The sequence below is a fragment of the Ursus americanus genome, chromosome 17 (assembly GCF_024610735.1).
Source record: "Ursus americanus isolate L20-20 chromosome 17, mUrsAme1.1.p, whole genome shotgun sequence".
Classification (NCBI taxonomy): Eukaryota; Metazoa; Chordata; class Mammalia; order Carnivora; family Ursidae; genus Ursus; species Ursus americanus.
Genome location: NC_142143.1, coordinates 3,419,912 through 3,445,449, shown reverse-complemented (window position 1 = coordinate 3,445,449; position 25,538 = coordinate 3,419,912). Strand labels below are relative to the sequence as shown.

General features: G+C 62.5%; 1 protein-coding gene across 2 annotated transcripts in view; it reads right to left on the bottom strand.

The window, feature by feature from the left end:
- Positions 1–1,968: 1,968 nt before the first annotated feature.
- Positions 1,969–25,538, bottom strand: part of CELSR1 (cadherin EGF LAG seven-pass G-type receptor 1) — a 134,197-nt gene continuing 110,627 nt past the window's right edge. The window contains exons 19-35 of one of the 2 annotated variants that reach the window (XM_087868610.1): positions 24,617–24,800; positions 22,748–22,891; positions 19,051–19,255; positions 18,189–18,356; positions 16,505–16,631; positions 14,618–14,818; positions 10,436–10,610; positions 9,696–9,808; positions 9,234–9,313; positions 8,463–8,589; positions 7,713–7,838; positions 7,180–7,274; positions 6,794–6,897; positions 6,398–6,547; positions 5,675–5,908; positions 5,072–5,333; positions 1,969–4,282 (exon numbers count right to left, since the gene is read on the bottom strand). In XM_087868610.1, coding sequence (XP_087724736.1) covers positions 4,264–4,282; positions 5,072–5,333; positions 5,675–5,908; positions 6,398–6,547; positions 6,794–6,897; positions 7,180–7,274; positions 7,713–7,838; positions 8,463–8,589; positions 9,234–9,313; positions 9,696–9,808; positions 10,436–10,610; positions 14,618–14,818; positions 16,505–16,631; positions 18,189–18,356; positions 19,051–19,255; positions 22,748–22,891; positions 24,617–24,800 — 2,514 coding nt within the window. In that variant the 3' untranslated portion in view covers positions 1,969–4,263. The remainder of the gene's footprint in view (positions 4,283–5,071; positions 5,334–5,674; positions 5,909–6,397; positions 6,548–6,793; positions 6,898–7,179; positions 7,275–7,712; positions 7,839–8,462; positions 8,590–9,233; positions 9,314–9,695; positions 9,809–10,435; positions 10,611–14,617; positions 14,819–16,504; positions 16,632–18,188; positions 18,357–19,050; positions 19,256–22,747; positions 22,892–24,616; positions 24,801–25,538) is intronic. The other variant, XM_087868609.1, reaches the window with a different exon arrangement.

The window sequence follows — 25,538 nt, the reverse complement described above, 5'->3', positions numbered from 1 at the left end:
AGGAAATTGGCCCTTCCAGGAAAGGCTGTGTCCGCATGCCCCACTGCCTCCAACTCGCCCTGAAGGTGGGGGCTGGGTGCTGGGGACACAGCTTGGGCTCCCTTCTCTCACTAACCTCACCCCCAACACATTCTTGGTGCTTCAGGCCAGGCTTTTGTGGGGGCCAGAAGTGTGGTTCCCTGTCTCCTGTGGATAGAAGGTTCTAGACCAGAAGCCCTCCAGGCACAGTGCTGCTGGAGGAGCACCTGGGAAGGTGGTCTCGTGGCCTCCACCCTTCAGGGCCTCTGGTAGTGACAGGGTTAGCCCTGGGTCTGGGTGCCAGCGATCCAGGCCCCTGTGCCGCCCCCAGAGGCAGGTCACAGATCCCAGACCACAAGGGAGGAGCCCAAAGTGGGGTGACGGGCACCTTGGCCCCAGAATGCTACAATGGAAGGACTTCCTTCTGAGCAGGAGGGAGGCGAGGTGGTTTTGAGCAGAAAATTCCTCTGGCGTCTGAGGTGCAGGTGGGAGGGAAGGGGAGACCAGGTGGGCTGTGGGGTTGGGTGTGGTGGCAGGCAGGGACAGGGTTAGATTTAGGAAGTCCCGTGTAGCAGGTCTAGAGGAGGAGTGAACGACGAAGACCTCTGTCCAGACGGGGTCCTGCTGCCCTGGGTTCTCCCCAGGCATCAGGACGCGGTGCCCTTCGGAGCAGAGCGGCCACCCTCCCGTGCAGCCAGGAAGGGAGGCCCGGACCTGTCAACCCCACCTGGCACCACATCCCCGCCAGCCTGGGGCAAAGGGCATGAGGCCCACCGCTGGTTTAGTGGGACCCTGTGTGGGGGTGATAGGCTGCACTGTTGGGGGGGGGGGCTTTAAGACCAGGCCACAGTGTGGGGCTGAGAGCGAGGCACCAGCCCCCCTTCCCAGAGGTACGATGAACATGGTGCCCCTCAGTGATCGTCAGGGCTTTGGGGCTGTGCCCAGAGCAAAGCATCTTCCCTCCACACCACTCTGACGGGGGAAGCAGTGCCCTCCCTGTCTCCAACCCCTCAGACCAGCCGGCCCTCCATCTGCCTTCTCCCCACCCAGCAGGAGGCTTTCTGGGCTGGAAGGACCGGGGAGGGGTCCCGAGCGTCCAGGGTCGGGCCTTCTGGCCCGCACAGGGCGTCTGATCCTGATAATGGAGGAGGCCCTGAGAGGTGGGGGGCTCGGGCCTGCCCTGCCCTGGCAAGGAGGCCGGCTACTGTGCACATTGTGCCAGGAGACTGGGCAGGCTGGCCGTGGAGGCAGAGACTGAAACCCCACCTGTGTTCTGCCAGCTCACAGGGCAGCATGGAGCCTCCCCGGCCTCAGGGTTCCCGATTCACTGCCCTGGCGGCTGGGCGCCTCGTCCCGCTGAGAAGGCTCCACAGCGCCCACCCTGCTCTGTGCAGGGCTGACCCTGGGAACTGGCAGCAGGAACAGGAGGGAGGAAGGGCAGCCAGGTGGAAGTGTTTCGGGCACAGGCAGGCAGAGGGGAGACTGCCTGTCCTGCCAGCCCAATGCCAGGCCCCCAGCCAGCCCGGTGGCCGCTCAGGTCACCCAGGCCTTACCTGTGGCGGGGCCTATGGCAGCCTTCCAGCCAGCAGCGCCACTGTCCCTCTTGTGGGCACAGCCTGCCCTCCGCATGCCCCTGAGGCCATCAGCCAACTGTGGGAGGCCACTTTGTGCATTGTACCAGCTGTCCGCCAGGGGGTGCCAGGGGGCCAAGTTCCTGAACTGGGACTGGCCTCTCCCACTGCCCTGTGCTGCACACTCCAGGGCTCTACCCCCCCAGGCGACCTTCAGGGGATCCTGGGCAGGCCGGAGGGGCTGGAGCTGAGGAGCAGGACATGTGTCCCCCTGCCCCCGTTTCCCAGATGGGCACCCCAGTTGCCAGGCCCTGCCACTGCTCCACACCCCCAGATCCTGAGGGAAGGGCCCAGGGCCGGTGCTGTACACACGGTGAGAGCTGGATTTAAAGATCTTGGGAAACCGCAAACAGGGCCTGCTTGTCCCGACTGCGTCAGGAGAATGGGCAGAAAGTTCCAGTACAGCTCCCTCCCTCCCCCCAGGCCTGTCCCCTGTGTCCTGTCCACACTCCTGCTCAGGGAGGTGGGGGCGGGTGAGAGCAGCACAGCAGAAGCACAAATTCAAAAATCTTAATTTATTGCGTGTTGTAATTCCAGTGTTCCAAACATTAATAAATAGACATTTGTTAAAAAAATCTCCAGTGTCTCATTTCTCATAAAGTCTTAAGTCACAAAAATAGGTTTACAATTTTTCCTGTCTTAATAAAACGGACAGTTGTTTTTTGGTAACATTTCTGATCAGACTGAAAACTGCACCCCAAGGGGCAGGACCCAGCTGCAGAAGAGTGAGGACGCGAGGGGGGTGTTCTGACCCGAGGGTATTCGATTCTTCTTTACTGAGAAAAGGTCTCGTTGGGAGTGAACACCTGAGGACACTCTTCTGTCTTCGAAAGGCCGCTCACCCGCTAAGGCACATTTCTAATTCATCCCTGTGAGGACCTTGGGGTCTCCTTTCACTCCCGTGCGAGGTGCGCGGCCTTAGACCCACCTCGCATCTGCGGTTCCCGGTGTGCTCACATTTCCATCTGAATACAGTGCGTAAATCTTCCGTTTGACTTGATCTTCTTCCTATTTTGGGTTCCTGTATCTGGAAACAGCTGTGCTATTCAGGTATTTGGGCGCCTGATTTGAAGAACAAAGGCAACACTGGAATGAAACGTGTCTGAGTCATTCTGGGCCCCATTCCACAGCCCCGGGGGCCACGCCGTGCCAACGGCCCACCGCGAGACAGTCACAGCCGCTCCTCGCTAGGAGCTTCCAAAAAACAGCTTGGTAACCATTGAGAAGTGTGGCCGTGGCTTTGTCGCTCTGCACAATTGGCCATTTGAAGCAAAATGAAGTAATTGGTCGGACTCTGGGGGTGGGGCCCCAGCCTGCCTGGGGATCCTCGGAGTCTAAAAGAGCTGGAAAATTTGGCAGGAAGGAATGTGACATCCTGGAAGACCTCACACCTCCGTCTGAATCGGGAACATGTGAACACTGTGATCCCACCAGGAACAGGAGCAGAGGGACAAAAGACGCCCCCACCTGCGGTACCACACCGACCGGGCCAGGGGCCAGGGAGGCCCTGTGGGGCAAGCGTGGGCCCCAGGGTGGGGGCGGGGGCGGCCAGGGAGTTCTAAGTCAAGGTCAGTGTGTCAGTCACGGCCCTGGGGCACCTGCGTTCTCCACCAACCTCAGCCAGGCTCCTCAAGTACCGCCCCGCCCAGGCTGCCCTGCGCTCTGATCCCTGTCGGGGCGGCTGGGAGCAGCTGCGAGCGCAGGGCACACATCTCAGAAACACACGCGCCATGAATTCCGGCGGCTGCGCCTGATGCCCACATGCTCCTTGCTTCCCGGCCGAGCGCAGTGGCAGGAGCCTCTTTTCGAGGACAGCCTCGCTCACCATGCACTTCCCACTCTGATCTGCCGGGACACCGGTTGCATCAACACATGCCAGGTTCAAGTACAAGTGTGCAATCTTCCTTGTATCAAAAAAATAGAGATCATCCCACGGATCTCCCAGTATCGATAGTACAAATGCACAATAGACACAGGCTTTCCCCTTCTCAGAGTCCCCTACAAATATACATAGAAGTATCTACACCTTTTCAACAAAAGAGAGTAATTCGCTTTAAGACAAGGGAGGTCTCTGCAAAGGGCCGTCAAGGCCACCGGCCAGGGCCCTGTGCTACAGGGAGGCACCCACGTGGCCAGTGGACCTCCGTCTTCTGCCTACACCCGGCATCCGCGAACCCCAGCAAGCCAGGCCTGGCAGTTTTGGGCCTTGCCAGCTCTCGTGCCGGGCCCCCTCCTGGCCTGGGGCGTGGCTCTGGCTCTGTCGGCACCAGGGATCCAGCTGAGCCAGCCCGGGAGCCCACGCATCCTCGTGCCCATGGCCTTTGGCACTTGTCAAGGGTCGGCTGGGCCCCAAGCCCCCCGGGGCACCCCGGGGCCTCATGTCTGGACTGTCAATCACACCAGTCACGGGGCTGCCACTGCAGGGACCGCCACCACCAGGGCCCGCTTCACTGACAGGGCAGCGGGCCCTTGGGCTCCAAGGTCCAAGGGTGCGTTGACACAGCACTGAGGCCTGGCTGGAGGCGGTGGGCTTGTCTCACGGTTTCCTGATGGTTCAGATTGAAGTTTCGTTACTGCCTCTGTGCGTGGGAAGAAGCCGTCAGGCAGGCGGAGGTCAGCAAGAATGGCCCCTGCTATACACGAAGCCAGCAGCTGGGCTGAGTTGGAGGTCACGTAGGGGCAGACACCACCCCCCCCCCACGTCAGGGGACAAGGGGCAGAATCCCCCAGTCAGGGGGCTCGGAGGAGGGCAAGCTCACATGTGGACACGGCTACACTAGGCAGGGGAGGGGGCAGGTCGAGTCTGTACCCCTGACACCCAGGGCCACCTGGAGGGCCATGCCCATCTGAGCGTCCACACAGCCAGCCCTGCCGGGCAGCATGGGACATCAACGTTAGCAACCCAACTCACTCAGTGAAGAGAGCCATTCTAGAAGACCTGGCTCCCATTCTTTGCTCCTCCCTCAGAAGTCTGTAGGAGGGAGGAGCCATGGGGAGAGGCCAGCGGGCCCGTCCGGAGCCAAGATCCCCGCTCTGTTCTGCCGCCGGGGGGCCCCGGAGCCTCGATTTCCTCGACCGCAACACGGGGTAGTAATGACCTGGACCGAGAGCCTTACAAAGTGCTTAGTCCCACATGGTCTTAAGTCCTAGAATTTCAGGGCTGAGCAGGACGTTAGGGCTTTGGCCAATGTAGCCCCCACAGGGCCTGAATGTTGGCAGTCCCCCACCCAGTCAGAAGTGCACTTCACCTGCGGCGGGCCCCTCCTGAGCACGCTGAAGCCCCTCCCGTCCACGGTGCCCCAGCAGAGCCCCTGACGACCACCGCTCTCCGGACCGGACCCCTGTGCCCTGGACAGGACGCACAGGGAAAGCCGGCTGGGAGCCGCTCCTGCTGCTGTGCAGCCGAGGCCGAGGCTACTCACTCGGAGTCGGAGCCGGCGGCCTGGGCGCTCCCGGCCCGCACGTTCATGGCCACCCCGTTGAGGTGCTCGCGCCCCGGCTCCCGGTGCGGGCTCTTGATGGTGATGGTGCCGTCGGGGGCGCGGGCCCCGTCGCTCGAGCCCAGGGAGGATGAGCGCGATGACGCGGGGCTCTGCTCGCACTCGGCCAGCTTCTCCCGGAGCCGGGACTTCAGGGTCTTCTCGGTCAGCGGCGGCGGGTAGGTGACTTTGTTTTTCAAGATGCCTAGAGGTGGGGAGATGGAGAAAGTCACGGTGAGGCTGATGCTGCCGGATGCAGGGACTCGAGGAACAGTCCCTGTGGACCCCCCGGAGCACCCCTCAGCCCCTGCTCTTCCCTCCTTGGGTCTCAGCGCCAGGAGGGGCCCACGACACACCTGCACTGGCCACGCCTGCACTCCGCCCCGCCCTCCCTGCATTCAGCCCCGCCCCCGCCTGCACTCGACCCCAGCCGGATCCCGCCCCCTCCCCCAAATGGCCCCGCCTCTGTCCCCCTCCCTAGCTGAGAGGTTTCCTGGTCTCCCAGCTTCCCGGAACAACGCGGCCCCCTTGCCACTCCCAAAGCACCTTTTCTCTGCTCCGGGGGCGGGTTGGGGAGCGCGCCCGCGGGCCTCGGCGGGCCGCCGCTCTCCTGGTCCGGGGCGCGCTCGCTGCAGTGATTGCCCTGTTCATCCAGGTGCAGCTCCACGCTGACCTTGGTCTCCACCTTCAGGCGCGGCTTGTCGCCGGGCTCCTCACTGTCGCTGCCAGCCAGGCTGTCGTTGGGCCAGCCGGCCGGGATGTGGTTGGCCACGGTATCCACTGAGGCACAGAGCGACCGTCAACAGCAGGGAGACTCCCTACTTTCGGAGCTGCAACCCCTAAAATGTTCCCTAGTGTCCCTCCGTGGGGACCCTGCCTCCTACGTGGCCCTGACCCACACTCCCAGAGCTGGAGGCCTGACAGGGTGCCACCCTCCAGCTGGGGACGCTGAGGCTCCTGACAGTGGGGGCCCAGGCTACAATCCCCCCGCTCCACCTCAACATCCTGGAGCCTCAACACTGGTGTCCCCAACAGCGATCGGGACCAGCTTCGTGGGGTCCTTGAAGTGAGGGTCCCCAGAGAGACCCTCCAAGGCCTCCCTGCCTCTGCTCCGCAGATGCTGTGGACAGGGCCTTCCCCCCAGCCGGCACCTCCCACCTGCGGCCCCGCCCACCCGCGGCCCCGCCCACCTCTGGCACCTCCACGCCGCCTCTGCTCCCATCCCGGGAGACAGGCCCTCAGACACGCCATAGCCCAACACTGGCTCACCTTTCGGGGTGCTGTGGACGGGGCCCCGCGCCGAGTCCCATTTGTCCTCAGCCTCCACCCGATCATCCTCGCTGTCTGACGAGTGCGAGGAGGCATAGGAGCTGCTTTGCTCATCCAGTGACAGCTCGCTATCTGAGTCTGAATCGTGGCCTGCAGGGCGGACAGGAGGGACAGAGGCTTGGGCCAAGGCAGAGTGGGGCCAGCTGGGCCTGGGCACTGGGGAGCAATCGTTTCCCTGTTGACCTTCTGAATCGGGTGAGCCATAGACTTCTCTCTGAGGTCCAGTGACCAAGAGGCCCATGGGCCAGACAAGAGCCAACAAGAAGCTCCCCCCAGTGGCCCCACAGGAGGAAGATGCCCAGGTGGATGGGGGACCGCCTTCCAGGGGACACATACCGCGGTGCTTCTTGGTGCTCCTGGGGGCAAAGGACGAATCTGGCTCCCCATGGCCACCCCGTGCTGGCCCAGAGGACACACTGAGCTTCTGGCCCCCTTCGTCCCTAGAGAGGGTGGGAGGAGAGCTCAGCACCCTCACTCAGGGGGTTGCATGACATGACCACCCAACATTACTGGGCACCTTTGGCACGTGCCAAGATGGCCCCATGGGGCTCTGGAAGGTTCGCTGCCCCAAAAGACTCCCAGAGCACATGGGGAGCCACACATCTGCTAGAACAGCAGGGCACACAGCTAGGGCCACCCCACTGGCTTGGCAGTCTGCATTCGCCCGAGCGCTGGACCTCCCCCGCCCTGGGACGAGCAAGGGCGCCCGGATCCAGCCTGACCTGACGGTGCTGTCCAGCGAGGCGGTGGACTCGCCCAGGGCTGTGCGGAACATGTTGGGCTCCTCGCTGTAGGTGTGGTTGCAGTTGAGAGAGCGCTGCGGGAGGGCGTGTGGTTATCGCCGGAGCAGGGGCCACTGGGGTGCAGAGGATGGCTCTGTCCCCCCAGCAAGCCCCGGTGCCAGCACCCTGACTGCGCCCCCACCGGACACAGAGCACAGGGGCCTCGGGGCGCCCTAGAGGGGAGCACCCCCCAGCCCCAGTGGTGGTCCAAGGACGGCTTCCTGCCCACAGCCATGGCTTCTGGTCAGGGGTGCTAGCCTGCTGTCGCCCTGTCCTCTGCGAACTTGAGCAATGGGGCTGTGACGAGGACAGACCTGCCCTCCTCGCAGGACATCAGGCCAGCGTCAGGCCCAATGCCACTCTCCAAGGGGGCTCTCTGATGCGAGGGTCATGGAGAGCAGGCAGCTGTGTCGAACGCCTGGTCTAGAAACCCACACGGCCCCCCGCCATGGGGGTCCCCGGGCACCGCCTACCGTCAACAGGGTGGCCCTCGTGGTGGCCGAGTCATCCGGGTGTAGCTTCTTCCCAGCAAGCACCCCCTTCAGGTGCTTCCGGACCTCCCTGTTGAGCACGCAGTGGAACAGGAGGACAAAGAGACCCTGGAGGGAGGGGCAGCCGGTCAGGGCAGGGACCGGCCCTCAGGACAGCAGCCAGGGTCCTGTGGCCGCCGGACGGCAGGCCTGCCTGCCCGAGAACGCACAGAGCACCGCCACCAACATGTGCCGTGGAGTGCCTAGAGCCAGCGGGCTGCTCGGGCCTGCCCTGGGCCCCCCCTCCCTGGGGCCTCTGCTTTGCTCAGGGGAGCGGGGGCAGGGCAGCCAGAAGGCCAGGGGCCAGGAGGGCCCCGTCCCAGGCCATAGCCCTCAGGCCATCTGCGTCCCCAACATGACGTCACTTGCCAGGAAGCCCTCGGTGTGAACTGTAAATGCCGACACCGTCTCCGCGGCCACGAGTGGGAGGCACTCTGCTCTGTGGAGGGAGGATGAGCCCCGGCACCGGCTGAGCAAAGGACGGTGTCCTGGGGTCCCTGGGAAGGCCCCAGACAGAGCGGTGCTTGGGACCACAGGTTCCTTGTCAGGGGCAGGACCGTGCACGGACTGTGGCCACGCTGCGACAGCCGCGCCGTGGCCCCGTCTGTTCTCGGACGCTGGGTCCGGGATCTCCCCCAGGCCTTTCAGACGAAGTAGCACAAGTGACCCATGACCCACCGAGGCTGGCCCCACCTGTAAGCAGCTGAAGGCGGCGAAGAGGTAGTGGAAGGTCAGCGCGTCGCTGTTCACGGCCAGCAGCCCCAGCAGCCAGGTGGCGCTGACGAGCAGCAGCAGGAGGAAGGCGGTCCGCAGCAAGGAGCTGCGGGGGGCGGGGCGGGCGGGAGTGACTCTGGGCCCCCTCCCTCCGCTCCACCCGCCCCCCTCCGCCTGCAGGTCCAGCCATTACCTATTCCCCTCCCTTCCTTCCCAAAGCTTTTTCAAAGCACCTAGATAACTCTCCACTCCTGCAGCCACACCACCGCCATCACCACCAACCCAGAAAGTTCCAGCGCCCCGCCCCCCCACCCCGCGCCCAGACACCCTGCCTACTCCACCCTGCGGCACCCAGGCACCTCAGCACCTCCCACAGCTGGCTGTCATCGTCCCCTCCTCCTCTATACCCGTCATTAGCAGGACCTAGGCGAGGACAAGCCTGCCCGCCTCAGCGACTCCACCACCGAACGCCGCAGATCCTACACCTGCCATTTCGGGGGTCCCCACGTCCCTCTCCCAGGCCTCCTTGTGCTCAGCCCCCTCCCTCTCCTCCACAACGTGCCTTGCTGCTCCTGGCCTCTCCCCACTGCGGCCTCCTGACGTGTCCATGTGGCTGTCATCAGCCCAGTGGCAGAGGCGGGGGGTGGCCAAGGGCCTGGCCATGGGGGGACGGGCGCTTTCAGGTGGCTCTACCAGCGTGCAGACCCACCCTGGGGGTCCCACCCCCCATCAGCGCCGGCACTGACTTACACGACTCCTTTTCTTTCATAATAATGGTGCTTTCTTTGGCAGGAGACCCTTGCAGACAGGACAAAAATGACTGTGTTGACCTGAAAAACAGTTTTTAAAAAACCACAGTTAGGTGGCCAGCTCATCGGTATCGCCACAACAGATCTGAAGACCAAACGCTTCTGAGGGTCTTCGCCCGCGTCTCGAGGTGTGGCTGGAATGAGAAGGCCTCACACACCCTGCCTGCCCGCAGGGACCCTCCTGGGGGCCAGACGCTGAGCTGCCTCAGCACGGACGATGCAGCCGTGGAACGAGTCTGCAGATCTAAGCGCGAGGCCTCAGCAGCATAAGATCAGCCCTTCCTGCCCAGCAGGCCACTCTGAGGAGCCAGGGACCCCGCCAGCCCCCAAAACCCCTCCGGCCCACACACCCAGCTTCCCACATCCCCGAGAACCGTGGGCTCTGCAAAAGTCCTGGACTCACAATGATAACCGTTCCAATGGGCCCGGCGAAGCTCCAGATCAGGGTGTCTCGAACGGACAGCCAGCAGAAGTCGGGGTTTCCGTAGCCCTGGGGGTCCAGGCCCACCGCGAGTCCTGGACGACAGCGAGGAAAGTGAGGGCCGCACGCCGGGAGAGTCCCCTCCGGAGGGGCAGCCTGGGCCGTGTGTGGCCCCACGTGGCATTCCCAGCCCTGCGCACATCCACGCTCCACGTACAGACCACACGTGCCACGCACACACACCACTCCCATCACATACAAACCACAGGTACCACACAGAGAACACGCACGCCACACTGCATACAGACCCTCCCCATAGACGGACACACACGCACACACCACACGCACGCGCACCCATACCCACACTGGGCATATGCGGAGTCGTTGTCCGTTAGGTGCCACAGACAGAACCCTGAGCACACCCAGCTCGCAAGGAGCCCACGGCACAGAGAACACACCGCACCCGACAGGAGACGCGTCCCCAGCGGGCACTGAATGATCACACGCATGTGCACAGACGCAGAGTGGGGCAGGGCCTCCTCTGCTGGGGCCCGTCACGCTGGGTACCGAAGACAGAGGAGGCCGGAGAGCCGGCCCGCCGGGCCCAGGGGCGCGGGCGCACCCGACGTGGGCTCCCGTGTCGGCAACGTCCCGTGGATTCCCCGGGCGGCGCTCGGCTCCCGGCCGCGCCGCCCGCGCAGGGCTGCCCCTCGAGCCCTCACCTGTGATGATGGCCGGGACGCCCCAGCCCACGACGTAGTAGAAGCTCATGGGCCCGGCGTCGATGTTGCGCAGCTCGGTCAGCATGCGGTGGACGTGCAGGCTCTCCACAAAGGTCCAGGCGAACGTGCTCATGTAGACGTAGTGCAGCAGGATGGCGATCACGGCGCACAGGAACTGTGGGTACAGGGGGCGGGGCTCAGCGCCAGCCCCGCTCCCCCGGCCAAGGGCCGGGCACGGGGGCCGGGGGGGGGGGGGGGGGGCGGGGAGGGACCGAATCGGACCCACTGCAAACGGGAAGGTCTGTAGGTCTGAGGAAGGAGATGGAGTTAGTTGGCTTTTTCCGTGGGGTTCACCCAGGAATGGCTGGGCACTGAGTCCAGCATCTCAGGCTCCCGGTGTGGAACAGAGGACGGGGAGTGAGGCCCCGGGGGCCTCGGGGACCCCATCCCCAACCCAGATCTGTGCCCGAGTGAGCGTAGCCGCAGGGCAAGGGGTAGGCAGAGCCTCTAGCGTTTTCGTTAGAAGCTGGAAACTGTATTTTCACGTCATGGTTCCAAATTCTTACCTGCAGGCATTTAAAGTTAAAAGAAATAGTACGCAGGCAGCCTGCTCAGGCTGTGGGCCCCAGACTGCGGTGCTGGCCTCCACCCGCCACCCGGGACCCCTGCGTGGTGTCTGCAGGTCCAGCAGGTACGGCCGGAGGGAGGGTGAGGCCTCGTGCTTTGTGACCTCACCACCAAGTAAGTTCCTCCTGCCTGCACCAAGTTAACAGAGCCTCATCGTTCCCGCCAAAAAAACAGGGAGGACAGTATTTGCTCTGTTCTTGTCCTCAGCTGGGCAGGGCTGCACCTCCAGCAGGTGGCCAAGTGCCAGGAAGAGAAAAGCAACTTCCACAGGGCAGCACAGGGCCAGCATCCCACCCTCTCCAGGCCTTGGTGAGCCAGCCCCGTGTCCCTGAGAACGGGAAGAAGGCAGTGTCAGGGAGTGGCTGGGGACACGGTGTGGTCACAGGGAGCCCAGCCTCTGCGGCCATCAGTGCAAACCCAGTGTGAGGTGCTCTAGGCCAGACCTCAACGAGCTCTGTGCCTTGGCGCAGCCTCGCATGGGGCCTACTGGGAGGGGCTGCCCATCTGGGAGATGTGAGCAGGGGCCCCAGCAAGGTCCTTAAGCTGGGCAGGCGCTGAGGAGAGAGGAGGGAAGAGAAAGCCTCAGGCCCCGCCCCCGGTCACATCGCACTCTTGGCCACACCCACATCCAGGCCCCATCCCTCCTGGCCACACCCACATCCAGGCTCTTGTCCCACATCCAGACCACACCCCCACTCCTGGCCACACCCATAACCTAGGCCCTGTCCCCACAGCCACCCTCCCCCCCAAGCCACACCCCACAGTCCCGCCCCATTCCAGAGACATTGTCCAATCCTGGCTGCCATCCCATCAGCACAACCTTCTAGGGTCTGGGTGTCCCACCCCACCCAAAAGACACAGGAGTAGAAGACACAGGGCCACCCCCCGACCCACACTGGAGGCTGCTCGGCTCAGGTGCCCGGCCAGTGCACCCCGTGGGGAGCTGACGAGAGCGCCAGCTGGCTGGGAACATACGTGACAGCTGTTGCCATGCCAGCCTGCACAGGCCAGGTTCTCCCCAGAAACCAAACCCCAGAGACACGGAGGAAACTGCCAAATACAGGACAAAACAGGAACTCCAGCAGCAGACAGCATCTTACATTGTGACTGGACAACCTGCTCTCTGCTCTGACTCGACACTCGGGAGACGGGAGGTCTGCCCTTCGCGACGAGCAGAGCCGTCAGCCTGGGTGCCAGGGGCGAGCCTGGGTGCCAGGGGCGAGCCTGGGGCTGGGGGAGCCCCACACCGTATGCCCCCCATGGTCCCTCGCATCCAAAGCACGGTGGGCTTAGACAAGGGAGGGCAATGAGGAGGCGGGTTGGCTTGCTGCCTTCAATCATGTGAAAAGTAAATCCACAAAACCACCTTTTGAAAAAAAAAGAAGTGTTAGAGATACATTTTAAAATTTAATGGGGCTGTACGTGTACAGACTTGGCACTAAACGTACTACCTCTTCCAGAAACAGAACAAAGACAAAATGCGAATGCATAATAAATCATTTCAACCTGCCAGTAATCTGGGAGATGAAAAACCTCGCCCAGAGATGGGATTGTGAGTTTACAGAAAACCCATAAAACCCAGGCGAGGTGCCAAGTCCCTAGAATTACGTGCGGCCGGCATTCCTTCTCCCCGTGCTCAGCAGTGCAGCTGGCTGGAGAGCACTCATTCCAGGCCGCGGATTAGTCCGTGCCTGAAAGCAGCGAACAGCCCCTCTGCATTTCACACTCGGTCTGTCGCTGCAAGGAGTGGCTTGCCTCTGTTGAGACCACTCAAGGGCACACTTGAAGGGTTTTGCAATGAGTCATGTGGCTTCCCACCGAGAGCCGTCACCTGCCTAATGCGCTGATAAGGACGCGCAGGAGAGGTGCACCTGCCTGGCTGGATGCACAGAAGCCCCTGCAGGGCCCCACACTGGGGACGGCCCCCCTGCTGGCCCCCGCGCCGCACCGCGTCACGGCTGAGAAGCCCACGAGGCCAGCAAGGCCGTCTGCCTGTGACTCCCGGCCTCTACCTACCCCCTTCCTCCAGAGGAGATTTGGCCACCCCAGAGGGTGTCCAGGGGGTCCCGCAGCTTGCCACAAACGAGGAGGAAGAGCTCAAGTATGCCAGTGGCCCTGATCAGCTAGCCAGAACATTCCCTCTTGGTCCTTTTATGCCACTTCCTCTCCTAGGGCTGACCCATTCCCACAGACACATGTCCTCTCCCTGGGGGAGATGCCTCCCCCGGCACATCACCATACCTGCCCTCAGCCGCCAACGGTTCAGACAGCCACACCCAGACCGGCCACCCTGTTTTCATCTCACTTTGCGGCGTCCTCACCTACTGGTCCCCCTTCTGGAGACCTGAGGCACCCCTCCTCCCTCCAAGCCCACTTAGCCCTGACTCCCGCCCTTCTCCTCATGCCCGCGTGCCTAGGCTTCGGTTCTAGGCCTTGCCTCCATCCAGTGGACCAATGAAGCAGCACCCTGGCTGCTCTTCTGACCTTCGGGCTTCTTCCCAACAGACCAGTCATGGCTCTCCGTGGTACAATGCTGCTTGCAAAAGGTACGTGGCACTGCCTGGCGTGGCCCCTCGGGCTCTGGGGCACCGGATTCCCCAACCTGTCCCGACTTCCCCCAGAGCCCTCCCACTGCGTGGCCAGTCCGTCCCTAACCAGACCCAGCTCCCCCACGTGCCACCACAGTGCCATTTCAGCGCGTGACACTCAAGAACCAGCATGCGTGTCCGCGCCAGGAATGCGGGCCCGTGGGCGAGGATGGGAGGGCCTCTTGCATCTGGGCCTTGGGTACGTGTAACACAGTGACAGCGGGTCCTTGCTGCACGAGGAAGGAAGAGGTGCTGTCAACAGCACGGGGTGGCCGGATTGGCTTGGCCCACCAGGAGCCCGTCGCTCACCTTAGGGGAGATCGGGATTAGGTGAGAGGAACCCCCGGACTTCTCTGAGTCCCTACAACCGCACGTGTGCTGGCCAGCTGACCTCGCGGCTCCCTAGGGCTATAGTGTCCCCACTTTGTGGTGGACGCATAAGGGAACACACAGAGGGAACCGTGTCCCTCGTGCAGTCCCACAGTCTCGCTGGTCCTGGGTGCGTCACCTGTGAGAAGAGATGCTACCCCCTCCCAGGGCCGTGGGGGTGATTCTGTGAGCCCCAGCGTGTGTGTCAAGCCTCGGGCACTCAGCCTTCACCTCCAGCCGTGCCCCCCACCTGCTCCGGGGTCAGTGTGCTGGGACGCTTGTGTTTTGCAAATCCCCACTGTAAATATGGACAATCACTTTGCCACCCGTCGGGCACCGCCGAAGCCACGAACCTCCCAGCTTCCCGGTGCTCTTCTCCTGTACCCGTCCCAACACCTCACCTCCAGAGCTGCTCCCACCCCATGCCCCAGGGACCCTGCCCCGGCCATCAGCCCGCCCCTCCCTCCTTCCAGTCTCTGCTGGGGTCACTTCCACCCACTCCTTCCTAAGTTACATTTTAAATACAACGCGCTCTGTCCCCCTTGGAGACGGGTCTGAGGTCCGCACGCACCCCCCCAGAGGCGGCAGAGGGCCTCACCGGGTTTCCCGTCTGGGCGACCCCGACCACGAACACCAGCTGGGAGAAGAAGAGCGCCCCGATGAGGTTCCTGTGGATGCCGTGCAGGTTGGAGCGCAGCGTCCGCGCCAGCGCGAGGAGGACGAAGGCCACCAGCAGGGCGGCCAGCGACAAGGACACAGCGGCGTAGGTGACGATCTTCAGGGGCAGGACCTCTCCGTGCTGCGGGCAGGGGTGGGTAAGGCAGGAGGACGTGAGGACTGGGTCTGATGGGGCTTTTGCGCAGTAAAGGCAGGTTAAGGTCGAGCTTACTATGGGCAGAACCCACACGACGGTGACATGGTTCTCAGGCTGCCAAAATCCAAGAATAAACACCAGATGAATTACTGGGGGTTAGAAAGAAAGTTCTGGAGAGGGATGGATGGTGGTGGTGGTGCCTGCACCACACTGTGAGCGGCCTGTCCACGGACACGTGGCTGAGGTGGTGAATTTGTGTTCTGTCTCTTTTGCCCCAGTGATAAAAAGCGTACAAAACCTCCCGCATAAATGCTACCATCCAGGAGACGGTGCGCCTGCCTGCCCCCAGTTCGGAGCCGGAGGGACTTGCGCACAGACTCAGTGGACACAGCAGGCAGATGTGCCCCGGCTGCATGGTCTGTGGCTGTCTCCACGCATTTGCAAAACAGGACACCCGTCCAGGACGCAGGACCCTGCAGAGCCCTGGCACTTAGGGAGCAAGCAGCTTCGGCTCTCCGGTAACCCCCAGAAAGTGGTTCTGAATTCACAGCTCACACAGGATTGTGAGCCGGGGCTACCGGGGAAGGCTGGGAGCCCGGAGGGGGTTGAGCCCGGGAGGCTGAGGGCTGCCCCCTGCTGTTGGAAAGCCCTGGCTTTGAGGCCCCTGAGGCCCCGGGGGCAGGGAGCGGGGAGTCCTCTCCTGGTTTGACTTCCTTCTCCCTGAACTTCAGCTTGCTTGCCTGTGAGTCCGCTCCCGGCACTGCCCAGCTCCCTGGCTAGGGGACGACCCCCAATCCCACCCCACTAATAACTACCCCCTCCAGGTCAGGACCTGGGGTGACCAGCTCAAAAGTGCCACCTGTGCACGGGAGCTTTGTGGTCAGGGGAAGACCCGAGGGCACACCCTTTCCTCTTGTCACCCCGGCCGCCATTAGCAGCAACTCAGGGCTGTCACCCTCCCAACAAGGTGACAGAAACCTGCGCACCAGAGAGCTTTTGGGAGGGACAATGGCCTGGCCTCCGAGGACACATCCCAGGCCTGAAAAAAAGGTACCAGGGATGTACCGTTCTGGCTCCTAGACACCAGCGTCTGCACACATCCGAGCCCAGGCTGACCTCACTGCCCGCCCGGTGGGGGCCCACCTCCCCGTCGGCCCTATTCACCCACAGGTTCAGAGAAGCCGGCTTGAATGCCCAGGCCCGGGAAAATGCCAGAGGTTAAACATTAGCCGGCCTCGGCGGCTCCTGACCGAGCCCCCTCTTTGTGTCTCTGGGCCAGTGCGTGTAGGGCTAGCGGGACACACTCCCTTCGTTCCGGCCAGCCGGCTCTGTTCTCCCTTAACACTTAAAGTGGGGGAGACACAGCCCCACCTAACAGAACACCGAGAATCCTGCTTTGAAGTGAGGCTTTTCCAGGGCTTTCTCTTTGGGCTGAGGCTCGCGGTCTGCCACCAGGGTTTTTAATTTACAACCCAGCCTCTTTGAAAACTGTTTCCTAGGAGTTTTGTTCTGGAAATCCTGGCAGATTCTGGCCAACCCTCCCGAACACAGGTTTTAATCGCGGATTCGGTTTGTGGAGGGGCAGGTTTGGGGCCAACTTTCCAAAGGGACTCATCCCTGGACACACTTGCTGGGAGCGCAGGACTGACTGCCCGCAGGGGCCGCGCCCACCTCGCGTCTGGAGACGTCCATGAGCACGGCAAAGCTGGTCGTGTGGCTACACTGGCAGGCGACGTGGGTCCGGTTCCGGGACAGCAGCTCGCAGCCCTTGGCCGACCACCCTCCCGTTCCCCCGATGCTGCAGAGAAAAGGCGGGTGTGAGAGGACCCCTTCCACCAGGGGCTCCCCAAGGCCCTGGTGCCCCCGTGGGAGCCCGTGTGGCATCCCCAAGACCAGCGCCACTGTCTCCCGCTATGAGGACAACAGCCCTGGGGACCGTGTGGACACTCTCCCTTCCCTTTCGTGGCTGGGGAGTGCCCTAAAGCAGGCTCTGAAGTTCACGGTTCCTGTGCCATCTCGCAGTAAAACTTAAATGGGACGTCTCAGGTCGGCCGCACGCCCCTTTTGTCGGAAACATTAGTTGTTAAAGTGGCTGCTTTGTACTTAGTCTTCTTTTGAGTCTGGGTGTTTCCAGAAACAGTATCTCACGTTCCTTTTGCACTTTCATCCTCAGGTTGCACAATGTTTTATGGCAACTGCCTGGAAGCAGGGCCCAATTATGACTTCCCTTTTACTGATGGGAAGCCCCAAATGACAAGCTGCTTACGGGTGTGTCTCGGGCTCAGAGAGAGCCCTGCCCTCCCTGACTCTGGGAAAATCAAGTAACTTCTCTCTGATCCTTAGTTTAGTCATCTGTAAAATGGGATGTGAAGGCGAATACGTGTTTGCCAAGAGCTCTAAGATCTGGGGATGATAGGTGCCTATCATCCCCGGAGGCAGAGCGGATAATTAGGCGATGGCTAATTGCTGGGATCCAATCAAGCGTCCATGAGAGACAGCCGTGCCTAACGCATGCCAAATAGCCCTTCACACTTCCCTCGCGGTGAAAGTGGGTCCTTCCTTCTCTCTTTTGTAAGCCAAGTGTCTATTATACTCCAGACATGATGCTGCTTGCTCGTTAGCTCGAATTTGGAAAATAAAGGAGCTACAAGATCCCTGCACGGCCCAGCCTGCTTCCCCGCGTGAGCCCCCTGCAGCCTGGCGTCCGCACGCGCCCCCTGGACGCCAGCTCCCAGTACAGCACGCGGCCGGAACCCCACTTGGCCTAGCTTCAAGCAGGGGCGGCGGGCACGGCCTTGGAGGGGGAAACCGGCCCTGGCAGCTGCTGGGTTGGTCTCACGGGCGGGAGGCTGAGGCCAGGGACCCCTGTTTGTTAAAGCGACCCCCCACACACATCTGGGACGTCCTGCTGTCGGTGGAAGGGCCCCTGGGCCTGAGTGTCTGAGTCCTACCTCGTGTGTGTGCAGAACAAGCCCTGCCTCGTTTGATGGGGCGTGGGCACGTGTCAATAGCTGCATCACGGAGTCCTGCCGGTACCCGGCCCTGTGTCTGTGTTGACCTTCTTGAGGGTTCTATGAACACCCGTACACATGTGTGCCTACGTGTGCATGTCTGTTTCCCTAGCCGTGTATGCCCGTGTGCATGTCTGTATCCAGATGTGCATGTGTTTACATGTAACCCCGTGTAGGGGACGCGAGCACCCCCAAGACGAGCCTCCTGCCTCACGAGGGGCTGGAAGAGGAGCAAGAGACCACAGAGGAACACCCCATGAGACACTGTGCCTCAAAGAGCCCCCCCACACAAGCACAGAGCTCCGGGGGCGGGGGCGGCTCCTCACCGCGGGCGTCACCCTTACGTGATGGAGTGGTTCCAGAACACGCAGACGGGCTTGCTGCGCTCCTCGGTCTCCAGCAGGACGTGCTCCACCAGGACGGGCCTCTCCAGGGGGCTGGGCAGTGCAGCCCCCTCGCTGTACACCGTCGCGCTCACCACTGGCGTGTTAATGACCGGCCGGTTAGGCAGCCTGGGGTGGAGAGGCGAGGACACGGGAAAGACGCGCTGAGAAGACGCTCGTCTCAGAGCCGCGCGCCGTCGCCAGGAGCACGCAGGGCAGACCTCTCCAGGAGGCCCGGGGCCGGGGCCCCAGCCACAGTTCCCGAGAAGTGCCCGGCTCCATCACGGACGGGGCGCACGTGGGGGACCGGCCACCCCCAGGCCAAAGGCGGACTTTGGAAATAAAAGTGAAGAGAAAGAAGACATGTGCGCGAAGGTGTCGCTGCCAATAACACACAGCAGCGGGAAGCCTGGAACCCACTGGAAGGCGCAGTAAATACAGCTCGCGGCCGAATCTCATCCAGCCGCCAAGAAGGGTGAACGTGAGGACCACAGGCCCAGGGCCGGGCGTGGAAAAGGACGTGCAGGCTGACCAGTGACGCCCTGGTGGGCGCCCACCTCTGCGCGGGAATGACACCGCTGGGCCCCGTGTGGCGACAGCGTCCGTGCAGGCCGAGCGGGGCATGTGCTGGGGAGGGGGCGGCTGGGCAGCAACACCGGGGAAGGGCCCGCCTGGACGTCCTAAACCTCGTCCAAGGGAGCGCTCAGGGCACTGGTCTGCGGCCGTGGGCCAGGGTCACAGTGGAATGTCCTCACACGGATGTGAGGGTGGTGGAGGCTGTGACCCGGGAAAGCCCTTGGAATGCTCCGGAAACAGGCCTTACCGGAGGCTGCGGCGGTCGGGGTCGTAGCGCTCGGGCAGCAGCTGCCCCAGGGTCCGGTAGATGATGACGAGGGCGACGGCGAACCGGCCGGGTTCGTCGGGGTGCCTCTTCCGCCTGCTGAACGGGGCCTCCCTCTCGGCGCGGGGCCCCGGGGGCGCCGTCTGCGGGGCGGCCCTCCGCCCGGCCGGCCTCACCGTGGGGCTCTCTGCAAGGCAAGCAGAGCGTGAGCATGGGGGCCACGCGCCCACCAAACCGCTTCCGACGGGAGCATGTGCCTCCTGAAATCACAGACGATCCGTGGACAACGGCAGGTGCTTCCTCGACAGAGTAAACATGGGGCCCCCACACGACTGCAGAGGCTGGGGAGGGGACGGGGGACAGCCTTTCAGTCCTGCAGACGACGGTGGCAGCGCCTGCACAACGCGGACAGACCTGACGTCACTAAACTCCACCCGCAGAGCGGTCCGAGGGGTCTGCACCGGGGCTGCTCCGGGAGCACGCAGGAGGGACGGGGGGCTGTTCGTGTGGGTCTGTGCCCCACGCTTTGATCCCACGTGAATCGGGGGTGCTTGAGGTTGTACGTCTCTAGGGATGCACGACGCTGGGTACAGCCCTCAGACATACGTCAGTACACAAATTTGGGGTGAAGATGCTAATACTATCTTGCCACTCTGGAGCATGTAACCACGGGTGCTGGAAGGTTGAAACCCTCCCCAGTCCCTGCGTCCACACAGGGTCACGGGTATCGGCCCTCCCCGTCCCACCAGCAGAGGGACACTCTCCTCCGATGCTCTGTTACCCAAGCCACACTCACCCACGTTCCCAACAACCGACAAAATGCCCCGGGCAGCCCCTCGCCCAGAAGTCACCTCTGCAAATGTCCAGACCACTCGGCGCCGAGCACGGGCTCCAGGGAGGTGGGAGGGCCGAGCCCTGAGGGACAGGGGCTCTGGGAGGGGCAGGGCCCAGAAGACGAGCCTAGGGGGGCACTGTGAGTTGCGGTGGGAGCAGAGGTCGTCTCTGTCCCCGTGGAGGGGGCCGCTACACACTGAAGGCCCCAGCTCAGAACAGCTCACCGGTCCCGGCAAAATGCTGTGTGACCAGCCGGGGTCCGCCCCTCCGAGGTGGGCACACGCACCTTTAATGTCCTCCTGACCCCACTCAGGGTCGATGACTGGTCACCAACGCTGCCCAGCCACACTCAGGCTGGTCAGCGAGCCGCTCCCAGCTCCTCCTCTGGGGGAGGCGGTACAGGCTGTGGGCTTTCCTGAGTGAGAGGACCAGGTGCTGCCCGGGCCGGTGACCCTGCCCAAGGGCTCAGATGTGACCTGGACGGAAGCAACTATCTCCAGGGCACCTGGGTGGCTCAGTCAGTTGAGTGTCTGACTTCAGCTCAGGTCATGATCCCGGGGTCCTGGGATCGAGCCCTGCATTGGGCTCCCCACTCAGTGGGGAGTCTGCTTCTCCCTCTGACCCTCCCTCCTCTCGTGCTTTCTCTCTCACTCTCTCTCAAATAAATAAGTAAAATCTAAAAACAACAACAAAAAACTAAAAAAAAAAAAAAAGAAGAAGCAACTATCTCCACACAGCAAGGACATTATGGGTTCTTTGCTCCTGGACAACCCCACAGAGTGGGGACTGAAAAAGGTGCAGACTCAGTCCCCCAGGGTCCCGCTGCCCCTCAACTGCTTGCTCCTGGAAGAGGGAGACGGTCTGACTCTCAGCGGCCCCTCACCAGGGCTCCACTCTCCTCTTCCAGCACGGCCATCTCCTCCGGGCAGCCTTGATGGTACCAGGGGCAGCAGTGGGTGCACTAGACAGCGTCCCGGGGAACAGTGGCCTCTCGGGGGCTCTCACAACCCAGAGCCTGGCCCCTCCCGGTGTTTGCTCCTGGCCCCAGCGAATGGCTGGGTCCAAAGCCTTAGTTTCTTCCATGACTCAACTGGCTCGTTGCATCCCCAACTAACCAGACAGCTTAGCCGGCTGGGTCTCAGGGGCGCCCCCTGGGGAAGGCACACAAGGGCCCCTCCCCTCAGTAGAACAGACAACACACATACGCTGTCTGGGCCAAGGGTGGGCCAGGGCATGGGGAGAAGAGGGGTCCGGAGTCCAGGGCTACGACAAAAGCCAGTCTAGGGACCGTCAGGGCACACAAGGATTTGGGTCAAGCTGGAAGGTTGGTGTCTGCACTGGCCTGGCGATGCCGGAGGAGGGGTGAGAGGCAGGCAGAGGCCAGGCCTCGGAGCCAGGCCCTCGGGCTCCACGTCATCGTCCTGCACATGGGGAAGAGACGCAGGTCCTCCAGGGGGACACCAGCAGGCGGTGCGATGCCGACGGGCGGGGGGGCCAGACTGCACCCCCTCTACCTCCTGCAAGCTCATCCACCCAGATCCTGCCCTGACTTTCGGCTCTGGGAGCTTAGGGCGCGTTGTCCTCTGCTAGCCTGCCATGTGCTGAGGCAGGTGTGTGGGGACATTGGAGGGGGAGGGGGTCACCGAAGCCAGAGGGCCGAGTCTTCCCATCCCGGGAAGAACTGGCGGGGATTACTCCGTGACGATAGTTCCAGCTAACCGACACGTTGAATGAGGCACCACGTACAGGCCACCGGGACCTGACGTCCGCCAGCCGCTGTCCCCAGGAGAGCAGAGCGGTAAGCACCAGAAACTTCTCTCATGGGATCTCCTAAAGCAAACTAGGCTCCCGCGTGTCCACCCCTGATGCCACAGGCTCGCAGACAGGATGACCCACGGTCAGTTCAGAAGCACGGACAATGTTCTTAGGTCAGGAGAAGAAGCGACGTTTGTAGGGACCGCACATACACCATGCCGACGATAGCCGTGAACGCTGCTGCACGCAGGGCCCCGAATCGGCCCCAAATTAGTCTGAAACATGGGGGCAAAGTGGATCCCACATCGGAGTAAAATCCTCTTCAAGAGGTTTTGACACCCAAATAGTAATGCCACATAGCTGACAAAGCTAACTTACTAAAAATGGTTCAAATTTTAAATTGTCTGTTACAGAATTATGTTTTCAAGTCCCCATTATTTTGAAATGTTTTCAGGAACTGGAGTGAATCTGTGAAAAATACACTTTAAGAAAATTCCAGGGGCGCCTGGTGGCTCCGTCGCTTGGGCGTCTGCCTTCGGCTCAGGTCATAATCCCAGGGTCCTGGGATCGAGTCCCGCATCGGGCTTCCTGCTTCTCCCTCTCCCCCCTGCTCTTGCTCTCTCGCTATCTCGGTTTCTCAAATAAATAAATAAAATCTTTAAAAAAGGAAAAAAAAGGAAAATTCCAAATGTTTAAGCCATTTGTTAATACCATCCTAACCCAGGAGTGCAGAATTGGCTTGTTTTCGGGGCAGGGGCTGGATTCTAAAACTTTACCGACACGTAGAGACAGCTTCTCCCCCGCACATGGAGAAGACCACGCACATGGGATTTAGGTGCTCTCTCGCTTGTCATGTCACGAGTTAGCCACATACCTGCCAGAGGTGCCCCCCCCCGCCCACGGCAGTGGGGCCTGACGCCAGCTGACGCCCCGTAGCTGGCCCGTTCTCAGGCGGGCCTGCGACATGCACCCACACGACACGCTCTGCTACTAAGAGCCGTTTTGCTTCTTCTCACGGGGCCTTCGGAGGGCCCCCCATCCCCTGAACGGTGGGGCTCCCAAGGGCAGCCGTGTGTCTACGGGGCTTCACCTTTGCTCTCGGGTGGCTTGAAGAAGTCAGCCGAGAAGAACACCGAGGACTCCAAGTCCTTCGGGAACTCGTCACGAATGTCCTCGAATCGCGGCACCCTGGCTCCCGTGAAGTTGAACGTGTCGAAGATGTCGACGGCCAAAACTGTGGGGACAGGTCACCCTTGTCATCATCCCCCAGCTCCTCCCACCGAGGGCTTCCTCCATCATCGCCGCGTCCACACCGACCAGAGCCGCCGCCCTGAGCGACGCCAGCCTTCCTAACAGAATCGACTTCTACTCCGTCGCGCTCTCCGGACCCGCCGAGAGTCACATAGCACAACGCTGAGCGTGAAGGGAGACATCACGGCGGCATCGGGGGCCGTCGGCTGGGGCATGAGAAGGACAAGGCCAGAGAAACAGTAACCCGCTCCCTGTCCGGCAGAGCCCAAGCCCGAGCACAAGCTCGGCCTGACCCAAGGGGCCCTGATTCCTGCTGGCTCTCGGAGGCTGTCGGGCACGCCTCTGTTGGCCCTGACCGCCACTGCTCTGAGGAGCCTGGTGACGGAGAGGCCAATAGTCACCCCTGCAGCACGACCCCCCCAAAGTCATCCCACTGAGCTGACAGGTTCAACACCCCCCACTGTGAAGGGTGCCTGCAAGCTGCCCACACGGGCAAGGGCCGGGCTCCCACCCGGAGCTGCTGGGTGGTTGGGGATGGGTGAGAGCCCTGGAGTGGGGGACACAGGACATGGGAGGATAGTCAGGGGCGCCCACTGCAGGACAGATGCTCCCAGTCACACAGCATCAGGAACAACAGCAGAGGGGCTGCGGGCAGGGGCAGGCAGGACACTTGGAACCGCGTGAATGCTCCAGAAGGGACTGGGTGCAGGCTGTACTGTGTCCAAGTCCTGTCCAGCCCCAAGGCCAGCTCCGCAGACCCTCCTCCCGGCAGGAGCAGGAATGCCCAGCGCACTCAGCCTTCTTTCCTGCCCCCAGTGATGACGGGGCCCTGAGCCCACCTCCCCCCGGCACAGGGCGGGCCCAGTCGGGGGCTCCGGAAGGGCCAGGATGTGCAGACTGCCCGAACATCTTCTGGCCGGCATGGGAGGCCCTGCCCCAGTCAGCCCCAGGGGTCACGTGAGGGCTGCCACTTCCAGGTTATGGCTCGGGCCCTCCGGTGACGGGTGTGCATAAGGCAGTCCCCCAGTGCTGCCCGAGCGCCCCCCGCCTGCGTGCCTGATAAACATTTGCAAGAGGAGAAATGAGGGCCCTCGCCTGTAGGAGCCCCCCACCCTGGGACTTGGCCGGCTCTTTCCAAGTGGGTGGGGTGGGGGCTGGTTCTACCATCTGGGGCTTTATCCCCGACCGATTAAGCCCCTGGACCTCAGGGTGGTGCCTCCTGGGCACTGGGGGTGACTTGGTTCACGAGGCATCTGCTCTGTTGACCTTAAGCCCCCGATTCAGTAAGGGCAGACATACCCCGCCACCCAGTTACCTGGTTAGCCAGTCCCTTGTCCCTCCCTGGGCTGGGGGTCTCCCAGTGAGCCAGGAGGGCTGGACCTGCAGCCGGACCCCGGGCCTGCTCCCCTGGACAGCCCCACACCCACGTCTGGAAAGGCCTGCAGACCGCTGAGGGCGAGCCGGCGGCCCTTCCTCTGATCTGCCCCCGATTCTCTGGGCCTAGGAGTGACGTGTGCGCTTCCTTGGTTCACCCCTGAAAGGCTGGACAAGGAGGGTCCTGTCTCCCTATTTGCAGACAAGGAACCAGGGGCCGGAGCTGGTTACCCGTTCCCAAAGACGGCCAGCAGGGGCCACACCCAGACAGGCCCCGGGGGTCCGGCCCCAAGCACACCCAGGCCCCCCAGCCCAGCCGGTTCGCGGCCCTTACTCATGTTGGCAGTGACGACGACGAAGGGCCTCAGGTAGGTCCTCCGCACGTTACGGGCCACGTTGCTGAAATAGGCCTCAAAGCCCCTCAGCAGCTGCACGGCGCCGCCCTCGCTCCGCTGGATCTGCTCCCACGTGGCCTGTGTATCCGGGGCCAGGAGCGCACTGCCGGTGTGGACCACGTCCTGCTCGGACAGACAGACACACAGCGCTCAGCGGGTGTGTGAGGCCGGCTCAGGGAGGCCGAGCCGACGCGGCAGGGCCACACCAGGTGCTGGAAAGCCTCTAGCTCCCCGACACCAGGCTGGCGGGATCAGATGGGGGACAGATCCTTGGTGGCAGGAGCGTGTGTCAGGGAGCAGCCCTGCTGGGGGTTCCCCCACGTACCCTCCGAGGCACAAAGGGGAGCAGCACGTGGAGGGGCCCTGGTTACATTAGAACCCCAAACCCTCTACTACCCCCTCTGCTGACCGGGTAGTGACACAGCCCAAGACACACTGCGGGCTACCCTGCGGCGACACACCTGACCCCCACCCACGCAACTCAGGGTTCATGGCCCGGGCTATCGGCAGGGGCTCCAACACGAAAACCAGGAGGGGAACTTCCGTTTGCAAAGAATCAAAAATGGGAACGAACTCCATCAGCCCCAACTCAGGCCTGGATTGAAATGCAATCAAGGGGACCCTGCCTCGGTGCGCTTGAGAGGTTCTCTGGGGGTCCGCGTGGATGAGGAGGACCCCGGGGGTCCGCGTGGATGAGGAGGCCCCTAGGGGTCTCAGTGTGGATGGGGAGGGTCCGTGGGGTTCAGTGTGGATGTGGAGGCCTCCAGGGGAGTCCAGAGGAACTGTGGGCTGACAACGCTCACTGCCCACAAGTTTACAAACGTCAGGATGAACGCGGGTCTCCTGACCAGCCACTCCGAA